General features: G+C 42.6%; 1 protein-coding gene across 2 annotated transcripts in view; it reads left to right on the top strand.

The window, feature by feature from the left end:
• The window catches only part of LOC138665170 (lysosomal alpha-glucosidase-like), a 194,723-nt gene extending 181,227 nt beyond the window's left edge, over positions 1–13,496 (top strand). For both annotated transcript variants that reach the window (XM_069752430.1, XM_069752431.1), the window contains exons 17-20: positions 568–666; positions 5,515–5,679; positions 5,772–5,924; positions 11,840–13,496. In XM_069752430.1, coding sequence (XP_069608531.1) covers positions 568–666; positions 5,515–5,679; positions 5,772–5,924; positions 11,840–11,902 — 480 coding nt within the window. In that variant the 3' untranslated portion in view covers positions 11,903–13,496. The remainder of the gene's footprint in view (positions 1–567; positions 667–5,514; positions 5,680–5,771; positions 5,925–11,839) is intronic.
• Positions 13,497–21,508: the final 8,012 nt, after the last annotated feature.

A 21,508-nucleotide genomic window follows, 5' to 3' on the forward strand; every position in this document is an offset into this window, starting at 1 on the left:
ATTGGATTTACCATATAATTCTTTATCCATTATACTATAGTAGTCTTTACCAGGACACAATTTTCTCTATCTACTGCCCACATATATATGTGTTTTTTGGTGACTACACACACTATATGATAGGACTTATATATGAACTATTGTTATATTGTATTTGTGGTCATTCATGTTTTGTAATACAGAGCCTGCTGGTGTCTATGTACTTAGGGATTTATCCCCGTATATGTATTTTACTTCATGGATTGCATTGGGTCCATTCTGCCGTGTTTCCCCTTGTTTTGTATACATTTACATATGAATTGTATTCTTGTCTTTTAATTATATTGAATTAAAATTTTCTATATTTTATTTGCTTGGTTTGTTACTTCCCCTTTTATTGGGATATATGCTATTTCTGGAGGTACACCCTGGACATTGTTTGGTCTAGTATTTTGGGTATACATATTGGTAGCCAGTAGCTGCCGGATGGGACCCTTAAGGACCACTTACTATCTTCTAGTATAGCCGACGCCTTTGTATATTTTTTCTACTGTTATGTTTCACTTCTGATTCTTCTCTCTTTTACAGGCTGCTGCGATTGTAAGTAAAGGAGAATGGTTTACTCTATCAGCACCTTTGGACACCATAAATACACATATTAGAGGTGGCTATATTATACCTTCACAGGTAAGATGAAGGCTCAAGCAAAGGACACTATCCCAGCACTCCTAATGATAATACATATCTCTCATTACGTCTCTATAATCTGTTGCAGATATACCGTACTTTCAATGCTGCGTTACCCTATCACATACAGGTGCTTCTCATAAAATTAGAATATCGTCAAAAAGTTAATTTATTTGAGTCCTTCAATACAAAAAGTGAAACTCATATATTATATAGAGTCATTACAGAGTGATCTATTTCAAGTGCTTATTTCTGTTAATGTTGATTATTATACAGCCAATGAAAACCCAAAAATCATTTTCTCAGTAAATTAGAATAATTTACAAAAAACACCTACAAAGGCTTCCTAAGCGTTTGAAAATGTCCCTTAGTCTGTTTCAGTATTTTCCACAATCATGGGGAAGACTGCTGACTTGACAGATGTCCAGAAGGCAGTCATTGACACACTCCGAGGAGGGTAAGCCACAAAAAAGTCATTGCTAAAGAAGCTGGCTGTGCACAGAGTGCTGTATCCAAGCATATTAATGGAAAGTTGAGGGAAAGTAAAAGTGTGGTTAAAAAAAAGGTGCACAAGCCACTGGGATAACAGCATCCTTGAAAGGATTGTTAAGAAAAGGCCATTCAAAAATTTTGGGTAAATTCACAAGGAGTGGGCTGCTGCTGGAGTCATTGCTTCAAGAGCCACCCTACACAGAGGTATCCAGGACATGGGCTACAAGTGTCGCATTCCTTGTGTCAAGCCACTCATGACCAATAGACAATGCCAAAAGCGTCTTACCTGGGACAAAGAGAAAAAGAACTGGACTGTTGCTCAGTGGTCCAAGGTGTTGTTTTCAGATTAAAGTAAATTTTGTATTTCATTTGGAAATCAAGGTCCCAGAGTCTGGAGGAAGAGTGGAGAGGTACACAATCCAAGGTGCTTGAGGTCTTCTGTGAAGTTTACACAATCAGGGATGATTTGGGGAGCCATGTCATCTGCTAGTGTAGGTCCACTGTGTTTTATCAAGACCAAAGTCAGTGCAGGCGTCTACCAGGAAATTTTAGAGCACTTCATGCTTCTCTCTGCCAACCAGCTTTTTGGAAATGAAAATTGCATTCTCCAGCAGGACTTGGCACCTGTCCACACTGCCAAAAGTACCAGTACCTGGTTTAAAAACAACATTATCACTGTGCTTGATTAGCCAGCAAACTCACCTGACCTTAACCCCATAGAGCATCTATGGGGTATTGTCAAGAGGAAGATGAGAGACACCAGACCCAACAATGCAGGCGAGCTGAAGGCTGCTATCAAAGCAACTTGTGTTTCCTTAACACCTCAGCAGTGCCACAGGCTGATCGCCATGCCACGCTGCATTGATGCATTAATTGATGCAATGTATGACCAAGTATTGAATGCACTTACTGAACATACATTTCAGTAGACCAACCTTTCGGATTTTAAAATCGCTTTCCAAGCTGGTGTTATAAAGTATTCTAATTTACTGATATAATGACTTTTGGGTTTTCATTGGCTGTAAGCCATAATCATCAACATTAACAGAAATAGCCTGTGTGTGTAAAGACTCTATATAATATATGAGTTTCACTTTTTGTATTGAAGAACTGAAATAAATTAACTTTTTTATGATATTCTAATTTTGTGAGAAGCACATGCATCTGTGTGACAGGTGATATCTATGCATAGCACCCTATTTCTGACAGCATTATCAGACACTCCATTTGAATGTATAAAAGTATATTCTTGAAATCCATAAATTGCTTGCCTCTCGCTCAGTGTAGACTTAGACTGCTGCCACCTTTTCCTGTTCAGTTACTGAGAAAACCCCAGTTCTATCTATAACAAAAAATGAGTATGGAAGCCTAAACAAGTTTTCACCAATATAGAAGACTAGCTGAAGAGCCCGTCGTTGCCTGGGCATAGTAAATATCTGTGGTTAGTTATAGCACCTCACTTCTCTTATTTTCCCATCACGCCTCTCATTTTCCCCCTCACATCTCTCATTTTCTCCCTTACACCTCTCATTTTCCACCTCACTCCTCTTACTTTTCCCCTCACTCTTCTCATTCCCCCCTAACGCTTGTCATTTCGACCTCACATCTGTCATTTTCCGATCACTACACTATTTTCCCTCACTCCTCTCATTTTGCACTCATACCTTTTCATTTTCACCTCACACCTCTCATTTTCACCTCAGTATATACATGTTTGTCATCTCCCTTATATATAGTATACACCTGTATGTCATCTCCTGTATATAGTATATACCTGTATGTCATCTCCCCTGTACATAGTATATACCTGCTGTGTGTCATCTCCCCTGTATATAGTATATACCTGTATGTCATCTCCTCCTATATATAGTATATACCTGTATGTCATCTCCTCCTATATATAGTATATACCTGTATGTCATCTCCTCCTATATATAGTATATACCTGTATGTCATCTCCTTCTATATATAGTATATACCAGTAGGTCATCTCCTGCTGTATATACCTGTGTGTCATCTCCCCTGTATATAGTATATATCTGTGTGTCATCTCCTCCTGTATATAGTATATACCTGTATGTCATCTTCTATATATAGCATATACCTGTATGTCATCTCCTCCTGTATATAGTATATACCTGTAGGTAATCTGCTCCTGTATTTAGTATATACCTGTGTCATTTCCTCCTGTATATAGTATATACCTGTATGTCATCTCCTCCTGTATATAGTATGTACCTGTATGTCATCTCCTCCTTTATATAGTATATACCTGTGTGTCATCTCTCCTGTATATAGTATATATCTGTGTGTCATCTCCCCTGTATATAGTATATACCTGTGTGATCTCCTGTATTAGACCTCGTTAACACGTTATTTGCTCAGTATTTTTACCTCAGTATTTGTAAGATAAATTGGCAGCCTGATAAATCCCCAGCCAACAGGAAGCCCTCCCCCTGGCAGTATATATTAGCTCACACATACACATAATAGACAGGTCATGTGACTGACAGCTGCCGTATTTCCTATATGGTACATTTGTTGCTCTTGTAGTTTGTCTGCTTATTAATCAGATTTTTATTTTTGAAGGCTAATACCAGACTTGTGTGTGTTTTAGGGCGAGTTTCGTTTGTCAAGTTGTGTGTGTTGAGTTGTGTGTGGCGACATGCATGGAGCGACTTTTGTGAGATGACTTTTGTGTGGCAACATGCGTGTAGCAACTTTTTGTGTGTCGAGTTGCATGTGACAGGTTAGTGTAGCAAGTTGTGTGCAGCAAGTTTTGCGCATGGCGAGTTTTGCGCATCGTGAGTTTTATGTCTGGTGCCTTTTGAGTATGTGCAAGTTTTGTGTGAGGCAACTTTTGCATGTGTTGCAAATTTTGTGCATGTGGCAATTTTTCCGCATGTGCAAGTTTTGCGTGTGGCGAGTTTTCCATGAGGTGAGTTTTGCACTTGTGGCGAGTTTTGCGTGAGCCTATTTTTTGCATGTGGCGAGTTTTGCGTGTGGTGAGTTTTGAGCGGCGACTTTTGTGTTTGGACTTTTATGTGGCGAGGTTGGTGTATGTGTGGTGAAATGTGTGCTGAGGGTGGTATATGTGTTCAAGCACGTGGTAGTGTGTGGCGCATTTTGTGTGTGTGTTCATATCCCCATGTGTGGTGAGTATCCCATGTCGGGGTCCCACCTTAGCAACTGTACGGTATATACTCTTTGGCGCCATCGCTCTCACTCTTTAAGTCCCCCTTGTTCACATCTGGCAGCTGTCAATTTGCCTCCAACACTTTTCCTTTCACTTTTCCCCATTATGTAGATAGGGGAAAAATAGTTTGCTGAATTGGAAAGCGCGGAGTTAAAATTTCACCTCACAACATAGCCTATGACGCTCTCAGGGTCCAGACGTGTGACTGTGCAAAATTTTGTGGCTGTAGCTGCGACGCCTCCAACACTTTTCATTTCACTTTTTCCCCATTATGTAGATAGGGGCAAAATTGTTTGGTGAATTGGAAAGCGCGAGGTTAAAATTTCACCTCACAACGTAGCCTATGACGCTCTCAGGGTCCAGACGTGTGACTGTGCAAAATTTTGTTTCTGTAGCTGCGACGCCTCCAACACTTTTCCTTTCACTTTTTTCCCCATTATGTAGATAGGGGCAAAATTGTTTGGTGAATTGGAAAGCGCGGGGTTAAAATTTCACCTCACAACGTAGCCTATGACGCTCTCGGGGTTCAGACGTGTGACTGTGCAAAATTTTGTTGCTGTAGCTGCGACGCTTCCAACACTTTTCCTTTCACTTTTTTCCCCATTATGTAGATAGGGGCAAAATTGTTTGGTGAATTGGAACGCGCGGGGTTAAAATTTCGCCTCACAATATAGCCTATGACGCTCTCGGGGTCCAGACGTGTGACTGTGCAAAATTTTGTGGCTGTAGCTGCGACGGTGCAGATGCCAATCCCGGACATACACACATACAACACACATTCAGCTTTATATATTAGATAGGTGATACCAGTTAGATCACACCAATGGAACCCGCACTGATTCTCAGACCGGTCCCATTCCCATCTAGTTCTGTCTTAGCCACATGAACATGGTCAAGAGAAGTGGAGTGAAGTGGCAGGTCACAACACTGACAAAGATAGCCATTAGTTCTTTTATTTGGCCTTTTTACTTACCAGTGAATTCCATAGTGTTAAACGGCATATGTGAAAACTATGGGAGTATCAGCCAGAACTAAAGCCCAGTTTGATGTCATGTAGTAAACATTAATGTGGATACTTCTATGAGCCACATAACCTGCTTAAGTATCTAATAAAAATGATGTTTCTTCTTGTTATATACATTATCATATTTGATCCACAGGAGCCAGGAATGACTACTGAAGAAACCCGCAAGAACAGTCTATTCCTATTTGTAGCACTTACAGCAAATGGAGCTGCTAAAGGGGATCTATACTGGGATGATGGAGACAGCTTAGACACATATAAGAAGGGTGATTACAGCGTAATTCTCTTCATGGCACAAAATGTAAGATATATATTTACAATCGATTAATTCATGTTTTTTATAGTTTCAGTTCATTTTTTTTTATTATTCACACACTCGTTTCTAAACCACAGAATATTCTTAAAAATGAAGTGATACAAATAAAACCTGAAGCAGAGAAACTGCAACTGAAGGATGTAGCAGTGTTTGGTGTGCCAGTTGTTCCTACAAGCGTTCTGGTTAATGGTGCTGCCTATGAGAATTTCAAGTACATCCCGAAGACAAAGGTATTTATTGTACTGCCAGAGCATGTGATTGTAAATTGCTAAAGTAGCAAGCTGGCCCAACCAAACATAAGTCCTCAAGTAGGATCCAGTCAGTCATTGACTCAAGCCTTTAATTTTCCCTTCATTAATCTGTATATAGTTCACACTCAGCCACAGATTGCTGTTCCAAGTGAAATCCATCAGAGCTTGCCTAATTATGCTGATCCTTATCTCAGCTCTCCTAAACAATATTTTTTTCACTAATTTATGACAAAATAAGAATCAAATACAACTTTAATTTGGTCATAAATCATCTCAGAAAATTGTTTAGTAGATCAGAAGTAATGGCGTCGTATGAGATCTGTATAGGATTTCACTGTGGATGTCATTCTGCAGCTGGCAATACACTTTTATGCATACAAAGGGTGTCTATGATGCCCATGAAATATTTTTTAACAAATTTAACCCCCATGGGCACATGCTTGTCAGGCCATGCACACCATTACAAGTCTCAGATACCCACACCCCTACATTGGGCCTACTTCTTGCTCGGTTTCCTGCAATATCTCTTCCTTATCTCTGACTATATGACATGGGTGAAAGTGTTATGTACTGTTCTAGGCCGGTGAATGTTGGGCAAGGGGCAGATGTAGCCAAACAAAACTACTTTTTTTAATAATGCTCTATTGTTTCATAGCCAAAAATGAATGGATTGAAGGAAAAAGCAGTGCCCCGAACGTATCCATATCTGTTAAGACTCCAAGCACATGGCAGAGATGTAGGAACTCTGAATACCATTGAGCTTAGTGTGATACCATAATAAACATATTGCCCCATAAAAGCACATCTTTAGGGGAAAAAAAACTTTGTGTGACACTAGTCACTACTTATGGACTAGCCATGATGCAGAGTGGTCAAGAGGTCCAAGGTCAAAAGCCAGGAAGGTACATCGAAGTCACTGGGATAAGAAAAACGGATAGCCAGGGGCAAAGTTCAAGGTCTCGTTACTAAACTCAGAATACATCAAAGACAAAAGGGGTTATACAAATGGGTATTCAAAAGGGAAATGCAAGGACCAGCAACAAAACATCAGGATGTCAAAATACAGAGCACAGAGTAAGCATACCACGTAGCTGCAGCTACAATTGGCAATAATTTAACATTGCCAGCCAGTTAAATAGCCTGGCAATTATCTGGAAAGGAAAACACCTGAAGGAAACCCAAACACAGAACTGACAGCCTGACACGCCCCTGCCATCCATAGGACAACTGAGCTGTCACTTGCAGCACTGAAAGGCTTTCATGACCTTGTTATTCATAGGGTGGCTGAGCTGTCACTCACAACACTGACATTCTGACACATCCCTGCTCTCCATAGGGCGCCTGAGCTGTCACTCACAGCACTGAGAGCCTGACACACTCCTACCGTCCATAGGGTAACTGAGCTGTCACTCACAGCACTGAAAGATAAACTTGACCCTGCTATGCATAGGGTGACTGAGCTGTCACTCACAGCACAGACAACCTGACACACCTCTGCTTTCCATAGGGTGACTGAGTTGTCACTCACAACCAGGGCCGTATTTAGAGTTTCTGCTGCCCTAGGCACTTTTAGTGCTGCCTCCCCCATTGTTGAGTATGACACTATTGGCAGTGACTTTGTGAAATGACTGAAGTGAAGTGACTGATGTGAAAGTAGCCTTTTGCGGCAGATCCGGCAGTTTTTCCGCATCTGCCGCGTAACGGATCACTTACAGCAACTCTGCGTTCGGCCTCATTCATTCCCTATGGGACTTGTGGACATGTGCGGCACTTGCGGTATTGTTGCAATCTGGCAAATGCGGTACTTGCAGCAATGGAAAAAACACTGCTAGCAGTGTTTTTTTGTCTCACCACAAGTGCAAAACCGCAAGTGCCACACATGTCCGCAAGCAGCCATCACTACCTGTCCCTACACCTTGCTAGCTCATCCCTAACCATCCCTCCCTGACCTAAAACTACACTATAAGCCTTTAGAAAAACAATTTATTACCTGACATATTCCTATGATAATGAGGGCTGCAGGCTACGGCGTAGACTGGGACGGGCAGTCTCCGGGTCTCCATTCTCTCTCTGTGCACACCCTCAGTCCCTGCCTCACTGCCTGTGCTGCACTGAGCACAGACATCCCTCCAGTAATCACCGCTCGCAGTAGAATACCGGCAGTGGTGTATCTAGATTTTCTGGCACTCGGGGCAAGAATTCATTTTGGCGCCCCCCCCCAGAACATATGCGATTTGCACACTTAGTCATGTACCCACAAGCTCCTCTCCCTAATGCTCTCAATGTTCAGTGAAAAACTGAGAGAAGTAGAAGAGAAGCTCGTTGTCACAGGACCACAAGTATGAAAATCACATATGAGTGAAGTGTCCATGTGACGACTACTGGAACCTGCAGCGCTGAATCCTGACATTGCAGACTTCTGAGTTCTCACAACTAATGCACTACACACTTCCCCTGCCGGTGGACGGTCATGTCAGCATAAGCATGCAATTTGTATACTTCTGACCACATTCCAACTAGACGTGCCCGGCCTCACTCAGTTAATTTTCACTGAGTGAGGCCATACATGTCTTGTCAGCATGTGACTGCATATATGTAAATCGCCAGCACGAGAGAATCCTGACAGTGTGCAGTGCTCAGTGTGAAAATTCAGAAGTCTGCAGTCACAAAGAATGACTGCAGACTCATCACAAACCTGGACATTCCCCTTAATGCTCCTAACATAAATAAAAACATGAGAGTTAGTTAGTATCACAAATAACATTTACATCCAGGTACCTTATAGATGACATTGTCTCTGTAGTCGTTCTCCTTCTTTTCTTCATCTTGTCCAGACCCCATGATGAGTTTTCTCATCCACAGATGTCTCTGCAGACTTCCATCTTCTCAGCTCTTTTGCAGAAAATCTCCACATGATGCCCTTAAAGATACAAGTGTCATTATAATGCTCCTGAATAAAAAATTGCCCCTCACTATATTGTCTGCACAAAATATGACCCCCACATTGTCCCTCTTATGGTACATGCTCTTCACACTGACCTCTCCTTTCCATACCGGCCCCTCTTCATACTGTCCTCTCACACTGTGTCCCCCCTATAGGGCCCAGTATTTATACTGTACTCTCTCATCACACTCCCCCTCCTTGGTATACTGTCCCTTCCTGGCTCCTGGCTGTGCCCTTACACTGTCCCTCCATGCTACGCCCCCACTACTCAGTTTCTATTTTGTGCCCACTCACATTTCTCCCCATACAGTCTCTTCACACTATTCCCCTCCCTCCTCAAACTGTCTCCTCTCACATCCCCCCTGTTCACCATACTGTCTCCTCATATATTTACCCCCTCAATTTCTATACTGTCTGCTCACCTGACTCCCCATTCTGTGTCTGCACACATCCCATCACCCTCACTCCCCGTACTCTGTCCACATACATTTTTCACATCTATACTCATACTGTGTGCACATTCATTCCCCCATTCGCTCCCCATACTGTCTGCACCCATCCCCCCATACTGTTTCCTCATATATGCCCCCATTCCCCATACTGTTTCCTTATACATGCCCCCCCAATCCCCCGTACTGTTTCCTCATACATGCCCCCATTCCCCAGTACTGTTTCCTCATACATGCCCCCATTCCCCTGTATTGCTTCATCATACATGCCCTCATTCCCCATACTGTTTCCTCATACATGCCCCCCATTCCCCTGTACTGTTTCCTCATACATGCCCCCATTCCCCTGTACTGTTTCATCATACATGCCCCCCATTCCCCATACTGTTTCCTCATACATGCCCCCCATTCCCCTGTACTGTTTCCTCATCTCCCCCTTTGCTCTTCATTTTGTGTCCTCAAATCTCCCCCACAAATTAAATCCCCACTACAATTCTCCCTACACACAATAAATCCCTCCATCCCCACTCAAATTCTTCACACATAATACATCTCCCCATCCCCACTCCATTTGTCCCCCTGTGCACTTAATCTTTGTCTCTTGCTTCACTGGAGCACTTACCACCAGTGTTTGCCTCTGCAGTATGACTGAGCAACATCAGCAGTGTGATCACATGATCTGATCATGCTGTTCACGTCGCTCTGATCTGGCAGTCAGAGCATCAACTGTACTCACGTCTGTAAGATGCGAGTACAATTGATCCCTGGGCAGACACAGACAGCTTGGGGCCCCTGTGCAAGAACTGTGTCTGGGTCCCCCTCCTTTTATGGCGACAAAGCTATATATATATATATATATATATATATATATATATATAGCCACACACACATGCATGTGTATATATATTACATACCGTATATACTCGAGTATAAGCCGACCCGAGTATAAGCCGAGGCACCTAATTTTGCCACGAAAAACTGGGTAAGCTTATTGACTCAAGTATAAGCCAGGTATGTATTGTCCCTTCATTCCTATACCGGTATGTGTGGTTCCCCATCCTGTCCTGCTCTGTGTAGCTCCCCCTGTTGTATGCATGGCTCGGCTCCCCGTCCCATCTTGTATGCATGGCTTTGCTCCCCCCTCCCATCTTGTATGCATGGCTCTGCTCCCCCTCCATTCTTGCATGCATGGCTCTGCTCCCCCCTTCCATCTTGTATGCATGGCTCGGCTACCCCCGTCCCATCTTGTATCCATGGCTCTGCTCCCCCATCTCATCTTGTATGTATGGCTCTGCTCCCCTTTCAGTCCCATCCTGTATGTATGGCTCTGCTCCCCCAGTCCCATCTTGTATGTATGGCTCTGCTCCCCCCAGTCCCATCTTGTATGCATGGCTCTGCTCCTCCCAGTCCCATCTTGTATGTATGGGTCTGCTCCCCCAGTCCCATCTTGTATGTATGGCTCTGCTCCCCCCGTCCCATCTTGTATGTATGGCTCTGCTCCCCCCTGCCCCATCTTGTATGTATGACTCTGCTCCCCCCTCCCATCTTGTATGTATGGCTCTGCTCCCCTGTTCCATCTTGTAAGCATGGCTCTGTTCCCCCCCGGTCCCATCTTGTACGTATGGCTCTGCTCCCCCCAGTCCCATCTTGTACGTATGGCTCTGCTCCCCCCAGTCCCATCTTGTATGTATGGCTCTGTTCCCCCGGTCCCATCTTGTATGTATGGCTCTGCTTCACCGGTCCCATCTTGTATGCATGGCTCTGTTCCCGCCACTCTCATCTTGTATGCATGGCTCTGTTCCTCCCCGGTCCCATCTTGTATGTATGGCTCTGCTCCCCCCCAGTCCCATCTTGTATGTATGGCTCTGCTTCCCCTAAGTCCCTGCTATCCATAGGGTGACTGAGCTGTCACTCACAACATTGACAGCCTGACACGCCCCTGCTATTCATAGGGCAACTGAGTTGTCACTCACAACATTGACAGCCTGACACGTCCCTGCTATTCATAGGGCAACTGAGCTGTCACTCACAACATTGACAGCCTGACACGTCCCTGCTATCCATAGGGTGACTGAGCTGTCTCTCACAACACAGGCAGCCTGACATGTCCCTGCTATCAACAAGGAGGCTGAACTGTCACTCACAGCGTCCCTAGGACACAGTAAGTGGCAGATTCGTCACACTCTGCAATATAGTATTTGATACCACTTTTATTCAGATCCATTCAGAATTGGACAAAAAAAAAACAAATGACCCAATATGAATTCAAGGCTTAGATAAGGCTAGTCGTGCCATACTACAACTTAGTACAACTTGTAGGTTAGGCAGACCCATAATACACTGGTGCACATATATGTCTACATTTGGTGAACCTAATCTTGCATGTTAGCTTCAATAAAGGACAAACAAAACACGTGATATCTGTAAAGTGTTATCCCAATACAATCTCAATAATAAGTATTCATGTAATACATTTTCCATTCTTCCTTGTCTTTATTCAGCTTCTGAAGATTGGGAACCTTTCTCTACGGGTTGGAAAAAAGTTTGAAATCAAATGGTCTTAACCTTGAAGTTGTACCTGAAGATATTAAAAAAATCTGACTTGTGATGGATATACTTATTTCAATCCTTTTATTTTTATCCAGGTTCATATTGCTAATTTTTATTACTTTCTATGTTTTGTATTTTACAGCCTAATAATTCAGCTCATAATTCATAATTTCCTAAATACAACAAAGGATCCACCAAATTCATAAAGAAGTGTTTGCCGCTTAATAAATTTGTCAGTTTGTACTGCACCCTCTTCAAAGTAAATCTGGCTTATAAAATGCCAGACTTAAAGGGGTTGTCTGAACATCTAATTTACAGGATAGGTCTTCAATATCAAATCGAAGGAGGTTCAACACCCAGTACTCCCACCAATCAGATGTTATTGGCTCCAGTGAGACTCGGATGTAAAAAGTGAATGGAGCTGAAAAGCAGAGCTCCTTTCAACATGGAGCTGCCACCGCCCTGAACTGTTCCTATGCTCTTGAACAGGAGATCACATGCAGTTCTTGGCAGCTGCCTCTACACATTGCACATAGCTGTACTCTTCAGCCTTATTAATTGCTTACATCTCCCGGGGCTGGAAACAGATGATCGGGTGGAGGTAACAGGTGTTGGACCTCGCCGATCAGATATCCATGGTCTAGCCTGAGGAAGTCACCAACATTTTATGCCTGAATGATTGCTTTATTAAATTGTGATGTATAATAAACATGTAACAAGGCTGGCACTTATTTTGACTAAGATAGAAAATACGTACAGTAGCTCATTTTTAAAAGCCAGGTTCCATAGATTTGTCACTCATTTCTAATGCACAATCTTATGCCCCTTTCTCCATAAGAAATATTTTAGGCATGGGCTACACAACAACATCTGTTAAAACATATATTAAAGGCGTTGTCTAGTGAAAAAGTTATCATCGATCCACATTATAGGTGATAGCTTGTTGCTCGTTCGGGTCCTGTAGCCAATACGTGCACCAATCGGCAGAAAGCGCCTCCTCGACCTGCTGCTTCAATCATTCCCTATGGGGTTGGTCGGCTTTTTACAGCAGCCCTATAGAGAATGAATGGAGTGATGTTCTGGCGTCCATCCTGCCGATCCATTTTGCTAAATATGCCCATCAGGGATTGCTACAAGTCCCAATGGTTGGACATCCACCAATTAACAAGTAATCTATTATTTTAAGAATAGGTGATAACTTGTTTTCATTGGACAACCACTTTTAAGATGGTGGTGTTACGTTGACATCACACCTACAGCTACAGAAGACTTGTGACCCAAAATCCAACAGGGTTGGATTTTTTACTACTGTCGTATCATGGTCAGATTTAGGTTCAAAGGTTTGAAAATGTTTCCTCTTACATAAAACAACTGCAGATACAATAGTTGTAACTGGAATTCCCCTATCAACCCATACTGCAGATGGCATGGGATAAAAAGCAGGTGTCGCTGCTTCATAATACATTATGTGAGTGCTGCTAATATAAACTTTTGTGAATCGCATTTTTGGGGATTTATTGCTTTTTTTAGGATTAATCTTGGATAGTTCAAATATAACACTGCCATGTCAATAATTCCTGAAATAAAAATGTGCATATTTTATGCAACTATTTCTTTGAGTCTTATTTATAGTGACTTTTTTGGCATTTCAATTTACAGTTATTAAAGTTTTTCACTTTCATATTTAATTTCTTCACAATAATAAACAAAGCATGAGATGTATATGAATAGGAAGATACTTTGGAATGAAATACAATTAGTCTAAATTTCTCCACGAAGTGGGGAACATGGGAGATAGTGAAAAACTATTTCCATTCACTGAGTTATGAGCTGAAACCTTTTAGCCAAAGTGGGAAGTGGTGGGGCTATTCAGAGAATTCTACATCAACCTCTCTTCAATGAAGATAGATTATCGACCCCAAGCTGGAGTTTCAACTTTCTCCTGAACATGGACTATTGAAACCTTGGCAAGATATTGGCTAACAGATGTAAATCGATCCTCCAGCCTAAAGATTTGCTTACACATAACTAATGTACTGACGCATTGCTTTTGATCTCAGCTGCTGCTGTTCCTAAGTGGTGGGCTCTTTCTCAGTGTCCAAAATGGCTTCCCTACCCTACCAATGACCTTCACTATAGCAAAAGAAAAGGCATCCATGATGTGGCAGATCGACACCAGAAGCAGTAATTTATTCGATATATAAAACACACAATGGGTGTTGAATGCATTTCAGCAAGACAAGCTGAATGAAGGCTACTCTCGCCAAAACACATTGTATACTGTATATGTTTTATATTTGAAGATAAATTACCGCTTATGCTGTTGATGTGCCACACCATGTATGCCTATTCATTTAATATATTGATTGTTCCTAGAACTGTGTACAGAGAGTTGTCAGAAATGTAACAACATTGGCAGCTGTTGATCGGACTTAACTTGTTTTCAACAGACAAGCGCTTTAAGTTATCACCTAGATAGAACTTGTTGGTCAGTAGGGGTCCAACCACTCAGACCAGCACCATACTGCAGAATTCAAACTTTTATCCCTGTTACAATGGAGTGGCAGTGAGCATGGGCAACCTAAACTCCATTCATTCCCTTGGCTCTGCCGATAACTTGTTTTCACTAGACATACCCTTTAAGGGATTTATGAAGTTTTGCTCTGTTGGGCACAATGACAGAAGTTGAAAGTCCTATTGCGTATTATTACTATTTATGACACTTAGCAATGCTATGCTGAGAAAATGCAGTTCACCTTTTTCCTCCTCCTCCCTCATCCTAGAAATAAACTTCCACTATTATAGGATGGACCAGTGACGATGATAATAGCAATGCTTTCATCCCTCCTGTCAATGACAGTGTGTGTGGGGGAGGGGGTGTGCTAGTGGAGGGCATGGTTCAGACTGCACACTTCACGGGACAGCTGTGCGACTGCAGTGCCATTTTTTTAAACAGATAATATGGCTCCAGCACTTGGGAAATGCAACAGCAAGGAACAAATGCAAGGCACCAGGTATGGTGTTTATACTTTAGTTACATATAAATAAATTTTGTATTAGGGCTGGTGGAACATTTTAAGGTTATAATTGGACTGATCACTTACTCATACCGCATCTGAAGCATTTATGACTGCAGGGTAGCATACAGCTTTGCTGTTATATAAACATTTGGCTGGGATTTAGCAGGGTCTTTTGTAGTACATTAGAAGCTATGCTTTACAGGAAATAGTTCTTGTCTTCCTTCCCATTGTCTGCTGGAAGTGTCCCAAGTCTTTTTTCCCTAGTCTGCTGGAAGTGTCCTGAGTCTTCTTTCCTCTGGTTTGATGGAAGTGGCCCTAGTCTTCTTTCCCACTAGTCTGCAGGAAGTGTTTATAGACTTCTTTCCCCTAGTCTACTGGAAGTGCCCTAGGCTTCCTTCCCTTAGTCTGCTGTAAGTGACCCTTTTCTTCATTCCCCTAGTCAGCTGGAAGTCCCTTAGTCTTCCTTTCCTAGTTTGCTGCAAATGCCCAAGTGTTCCTTCCCCTAGTTTGCTGGAAGTGTCCTAGGCTTCCTTCTACAAGTCTGCTAGATGTGACCCTAGTCTTCATTCCCCTAGTCTGCTGGAAGTGCCCTAGTCTTCCCTCCCCTAGTTTGCTGGAAGTGCACAAGGGTTCCTTCCCCTAGTTTACTGGACGTGCCCTAGTCTTCTTTCCCCTAGTCTGCTTTAAATGACCCTAGTCTTCATTCTCCTAGTTTGCTGGAAGTGCCCTAGTCTTCCTTCCCCTAGTTTGCTGGAATTGCCCAATTGTTCCTTCCCCTAGTTTGCTGGAAGTGCACAAGTGTTCCTTCCCTTAGTTTACTGGACATGCCCTAGTCTTCTTTCCGCTAGTCTGCTTTAAATGACCCTAGTCTTCATTCTCCTAGTTTGCTGGAAGTGCCCTAGTCTTCCTTCCCCTAGTTTGCTGGAAATGCCCAATTGTTCCTTCCCCTAGTTTGCTGGAAGTGCCCTAGTCTTCCTTTCCCTAGTCTGCTGGAAGTGTCCTTAGTCTTCCTTACCCTCGTCTTCTGGGAGTGAGCTTCACCTTCCTTCCCCTAGTCTGCTGTAAGGGACCTTAATCTTTCAACAGAAATTATTACAAAATTAGACTTTATGAAAGTTGAGGGAGTCTGTTTTTTTTAAATGAAGCTCTGAATTCGATGAAAATTAATGGATTGGACTATGAGGCTCCAAAAAATAGTAAAACAAACTGGTATCCAGCAAGAGTTGGAACAGAGCACATAGCATTCCCACAATCTTATGCATTCATTTATGTATAAGTGTGTTTGACAAACTATACAAGTGGCTGTGCAGGCTTGTTGCATTGCACACTTCTTTCACCTGCATCTGTTGCTGAGGTTTGGCTAGGAAAGGTGGAAGACTTCATTCATTCTTAACTAAGGGTATGTGCACATGTTGCGGATTTGGCTGCGGATCCGCAGCGGATTGGCCGCAGCGGATTAGCAGCAGTTTTCTACCAGGTTTACAGTACCATGTAAACCTATGGAAAACCAAATCCGCAGTGAACATGGTGCGGAAAATACGGTGCGGAAACGCTGCGGTGTATTTTCCGCAGCATGTCAGTTCTTGATGCGGATTCCGCAGCGTTTTACACATGCTCCTCAATAGGAATCCGCAGGTGTAAAACCGCAGGTGAAATCGGCACAAAAAACGCAGGAAATCCACGGTAAATCCACAGTTAATTCGCAGGTAAAACTGAGTGCGTTTTACCTGCGGATTTTTCAAAAACGGTGCGGAAATCTGCAACATGGGTACATAGCCTAACACTTCATAGTTCTATGTATGAATGAGAACTAACCAGATGCAATTAAGTTTCTACAATTAGGGCCAAATGTATTCCTATCAGGTTATATGGTCCTGGTTGGAGAAAACAAAATTTACTGTGATTTCAATTTAATTTAAAACCCATATTCTTCAGATTGTGAATTGTAACATTGTATATTATTGTAAAAACAATACACATGGCAAAACACCCCAACACTAAAAATACAGTGCATAGTATCCCTTGAAAAAAATAATACAATTCAATGTGCCCATGAAATAAGCAATACAATTTAAAAAAGGATTAACCTGATCGCTAAACGGCGTAGTGAGAAAAGAAATCAAAATGCCAGAATTAAGTTTTTTTGGTCGCGGCAACATTGCATTAAAATGCAATAACTGGCGATCAAAAAAACGTATCTGCACCAAAATGGTATCATTAAAAACGTCAGCTTGGCACGCAAAAAATAAGCCCTCACCTAACCTCAAAAAATGGAGACGCTGCGGGTATCGGAAAATTGTGCAATTTTTTTTTTTAGCAAAGTTTGGATTTTTTTTTCACCACTTAGATAAAAGAGAACCTAGTTATGTTAGGTGTCTATGAACTCGTACTGACCTGGAGAATCATATTCGCAGGTCAGTTTTAGCATTTAGTGAACCTAGAAAAAAAGCCAAACAAAAAACAAGTGTGGGATTGCACTTTTTTTGCAATTTCACTGCACTTGGAATTTTTTTCCCGTTTTCTAGTTCACGACTTGCTAAAACCAATGATGTCGTTCAAAAGTACAACTGGTCCCGCAAAAAATAGGCCCTCACATGGCCATATTGACGAAAAATAAAAAAGTTATGGATCTGGGAAGGAGGGGAGCGAAAAACGAAAATGTAAAACCAGAAAAAGCTTGGGTCATGAAGGGATTAAGAGGTTAAAGGCACACAGTAGATTTTTTTTTGTTTTTTGAACTTCTTCCCATAGGTGCACTGTGATTTTTTACAGAGAGGAAGCGTCCCTCAACCCTATAATGAGGGTGTCAATCCACTACTAGTGAGACAAGGGTCTGTATATTGTACCTGGGCAATATTTATCATTTGGTAAATGCCTCATGCTTTAACCTCTTTCCAACATCGGGTGCAATCATATGCCCATGTTGGACTCCCCCTGTTTGATGCAGGCTCCGCCGCTGAGCCCGCACCTTTCCGGGCAAATGACAGCTGATCTATACAGCTGACAAGTGCCAGCAACAGCCGTGGGTGGAATGTGGATTCACCCACGGCTGTTAACTAGTTAAATGCCACTGTCAATCTCTGACAGTGGCATTTAACTCGTGCTTACAGGAAGCGCGTTGCTAGTCCCGCCCATCGGTGACCCCATCACATGATTGCGAGTCACCGATGGGTCGGCATGCAAAAGAACTAAGAAAGGAACTAAGAACACATAATCCATGTGTTCAACCTGCAGCATGTCACAAATAGACTAGTGCCAGAAAGAGAACAGAGACACATGCATAACCGCAGGGATCACCGTGCAAAAGTAACAGATTTTTATTAGTATATGTTACCACGCAAAATTATTAAAAACATTTAAAAACACAAAAGAATGTAAATATCTAGCCCTTGAAGGGCAGGAGCACAGACTGCTAACTGACGCCTCAAAAACATATCAGAGTAAAGGTTGCAACATGGTTTTCTGAGTAATTATACAGGTCCTTCTCAAAAAATTAGCATATAGTGTTAAATTTCATTATTTACCATAATGTAATGATTACAATTAAACTTTCATATATTATAGATTCATTATCCACCAACTGAAATTTGTCAGGTCTTTTATTGTTTTAATACTGATGATTTTGGCATACAACTCCTGATAACCCAAAAAACCTGTCTCAATAAATTAGCATATCAAGAAAAGGTTCTCTAAACGACCTATTACCCTAATCTTCTGAATCAACTAATTAACTCTAAACACATGCAAAAGATACCTGAGGCTTTTATAAACTCCCTGCCTGGTTCATTACTCAAAACCCCCATCATGGGTAAGACTAGCGACCTGACAGATGTCAAGAAGGCCATCATTGACACCCTCAAGCAAGAGGGTAAGACCCAGAAAGAAATTTCTCAACAAATAGGCTGTTCCCAGAGTGCTGTATCAAGGCACCTCAATGGTAAGTCTGTTGGAAGGAAACAATGTGGCAGAAAACGCTGTACAACGAGAAGAGGAGACCGGACCCTGAGGAAGATTGTGGAGAAGGACCGATTCCAGACCTTGGGGAACCTGAGGAAGCAGTGGACTGAGTCTGGTGTGGAAACATCCAGAGCCACCGTGCACAGGCGTGTGCAGGAAATGGGCTACAGGTGCCGCATTCCCCAGGTAAAGCCACTTTTGAGCTACAGAGAAGCAGCACTGGACTGTTGCTAAGTGGTCCCAAGTACTTTTTTCTGATGAAAGCAAATTTTGCATGTCATTCGGAAATCAAGGTGCCAGAGTCTGGAGGAAGACTGGGGAGAAGGAAATGCCAAAATGCCTGAAGTCCAGTGTCAAGTACCCACAGTCAGTGATGGTGTGGGGTGCCATGTCAGCTGCTGGTGTTGGTCCACTGTGTTTCATCAAGGGCAGGGTCAATGCAGCTAGCTATCATGAGATTTTGGAGCACTTCATGCTTCCATCGGCTGAAATGCTTTATGGAGATGAAGATTTCATTTTTCAGCACGACCTGGCACCTGCTCACAGTGCCAAAACCACTGGTAAATGGTTTACTGACCATGGTATTACTGTGCTCAATTGGCCTGCCAACTCTCCTGACCTGAACCCCATAGAGAATCTGTGGGATATTGTGAAGAGAAAGTTGAGAGACGCAAGACCCAACACTCTGCATGAGCTTAAGGCCGCTATTGAAGCATCCTGGGCCTCCATAACATCTCAGCAGTGTCACAGGCTGATTGCCTCCATGCCACGCCGCATTGAAGCAGTCATTTCTGCCAAAGGATTCCCGACCAAGTATTGAGTGCATAACTGAACATTATTATTTGTTGGTTTTTTTGTTTGTTATTAAAAAACACTTTTATTTGATTGGATGGGTGAAATATGCTAATTTATTGAGACAGGTTTTTTGGGTTATCAGGAGTTGTATGCCAAAATCATCAGTATTAAAACAATAAAAGACCTGACAAATTTCAGTTGGTGGATAATGAATCTATAATATATGAAAGTTTAATTGTAATCATTACATTATGGTAAATAATGAAATTTAACACTATATGCTAATTTTTTGAGAAGGACCTGCAGTATAGCATACACAGTACAATACAACTTAATCTACCAATATTCATCAGAACCCATTAAAGTTAAATGTTGTGAACATTGCCTTTAAATAATGCAAACATGCCAAAGGGGAAGTTTGTTATATAAGAATATCCTAGTGCCATGCAAAAAGAGATTGGTACCCAATATAAAAAGATATAAATATAAACACCCAAAGGAAATACCTACATAAAAAAAGGAAAGACAGATGTAGTGGGGATCAATCAATGATATACCATATCCAGCACTTAAGCAATAATTTGTTTGCACGCAGAATTTAGCAGGCAAAAAGGACCCTTCCCTTAGTTCTCAATAGGCAACCATGGTGGATATGCTCGCAGAATACACTTGGGTCGGCATGACAACCAGAGGTCTGAAGCAGACCTCTCTGGTTTTCATTGCCGGATTGCTATGAGCACCACCTCGTGTTTGGGGCTCATAGCAAGTGAGCATTTCTGCTATGCACATGCAATCTGATCATCGCCTGTATGTAGCAGAGACGATCGAAATACTGCAGCTTCTATTCTCCCATGGAGGCTATTAACCCCTTTCTGCCATCGGACGTACTATTCCGTCCATGTGGGGTGGGCCTAAATTCCCACGGGCGGAATAGTACGTCCAGGGCGATCAGCCGCGCTCACGGAGAGGAGCGCGGCCGATCGCGGCCGGGTGTCAGCTGCCTATCGCAGCTGACATCCGGCGCTATGTGCCAGGAGCGGTCATGGACCGTCCCCGGCACATTAACCCCCTGGAACACCGTGATCAAACATGATCGCGGTGTGCCGGCGGTATAGGAAGCGTCGCGCAGGGAGGGGCCTCCCTGCGGGCGTCCCTGAGACCCCCGCAGCAACGCGATGTGATCGCGTTGCTGCGAGGGTCTCATTACCTCACTCCCTGTAGCAGGCCCGGATCCAAGATGGCCACGGCATCCGGGTCCTGCAGGGAGGGAGGTGGCTTACCAAGTGACTGCTCAGAGCAGGCGCTTGGTAAGCCTGCAGTGCTCTCAGACAGATCGGTGATCTGACAGAGTGCTGTGCAAACTGTCAGAACAGCGATCTGTGATGTCCCCCCCGGGACAAAGTAAAAAAGTTAAAAAAAAAATTTCCACGTGTAAAAAAATCCTAAATAAAGAAAAAAATATTATTCCCATAAATACATTTCTTTATCTAAATAAAAAAAACAAACAATAAAAGTACAAATATTTTGTATCGCCGCGTCCGTAACGACCCAACCTACAAAACTGTCCCACTAATTAACCCCTTCAGTAAACACCATAAGAAAAAAAAGAGGCAAAACACAACGCTTTATTATCATACCGCCGAACAAAAAGTGGAATAACATGCTGTTAGGGCTAGCGGAACGCACCGAGTAAATATAGATGTTTTTATTGATATTGGTGCGTTCGCAGCCCGGGGTCCACCATGCAGGAGTACCTGCTGCTAGCAAACGGCGGTACTATATGGCGGTATAGACTAACTCAGTTAATTCACCGAGTAGCCGTGAAAGAGAAGCACTGCGCCCTGTTAG

The sequence above is a fragment of the Ranitomeya imitator genome, chromosome 2 (assembly GCF_032444005.1).
Source record: "Ranitomeya imitator isolate aRanImi1 chromosome 2, aRanImi1.pri, whole genome shotgun sequence".
NCBI lineage: Eukaryota > Metazoa > Chordata > Amphibia > Anura > Dendrobatidae > Ranitomeya > Ranitomeya imitator.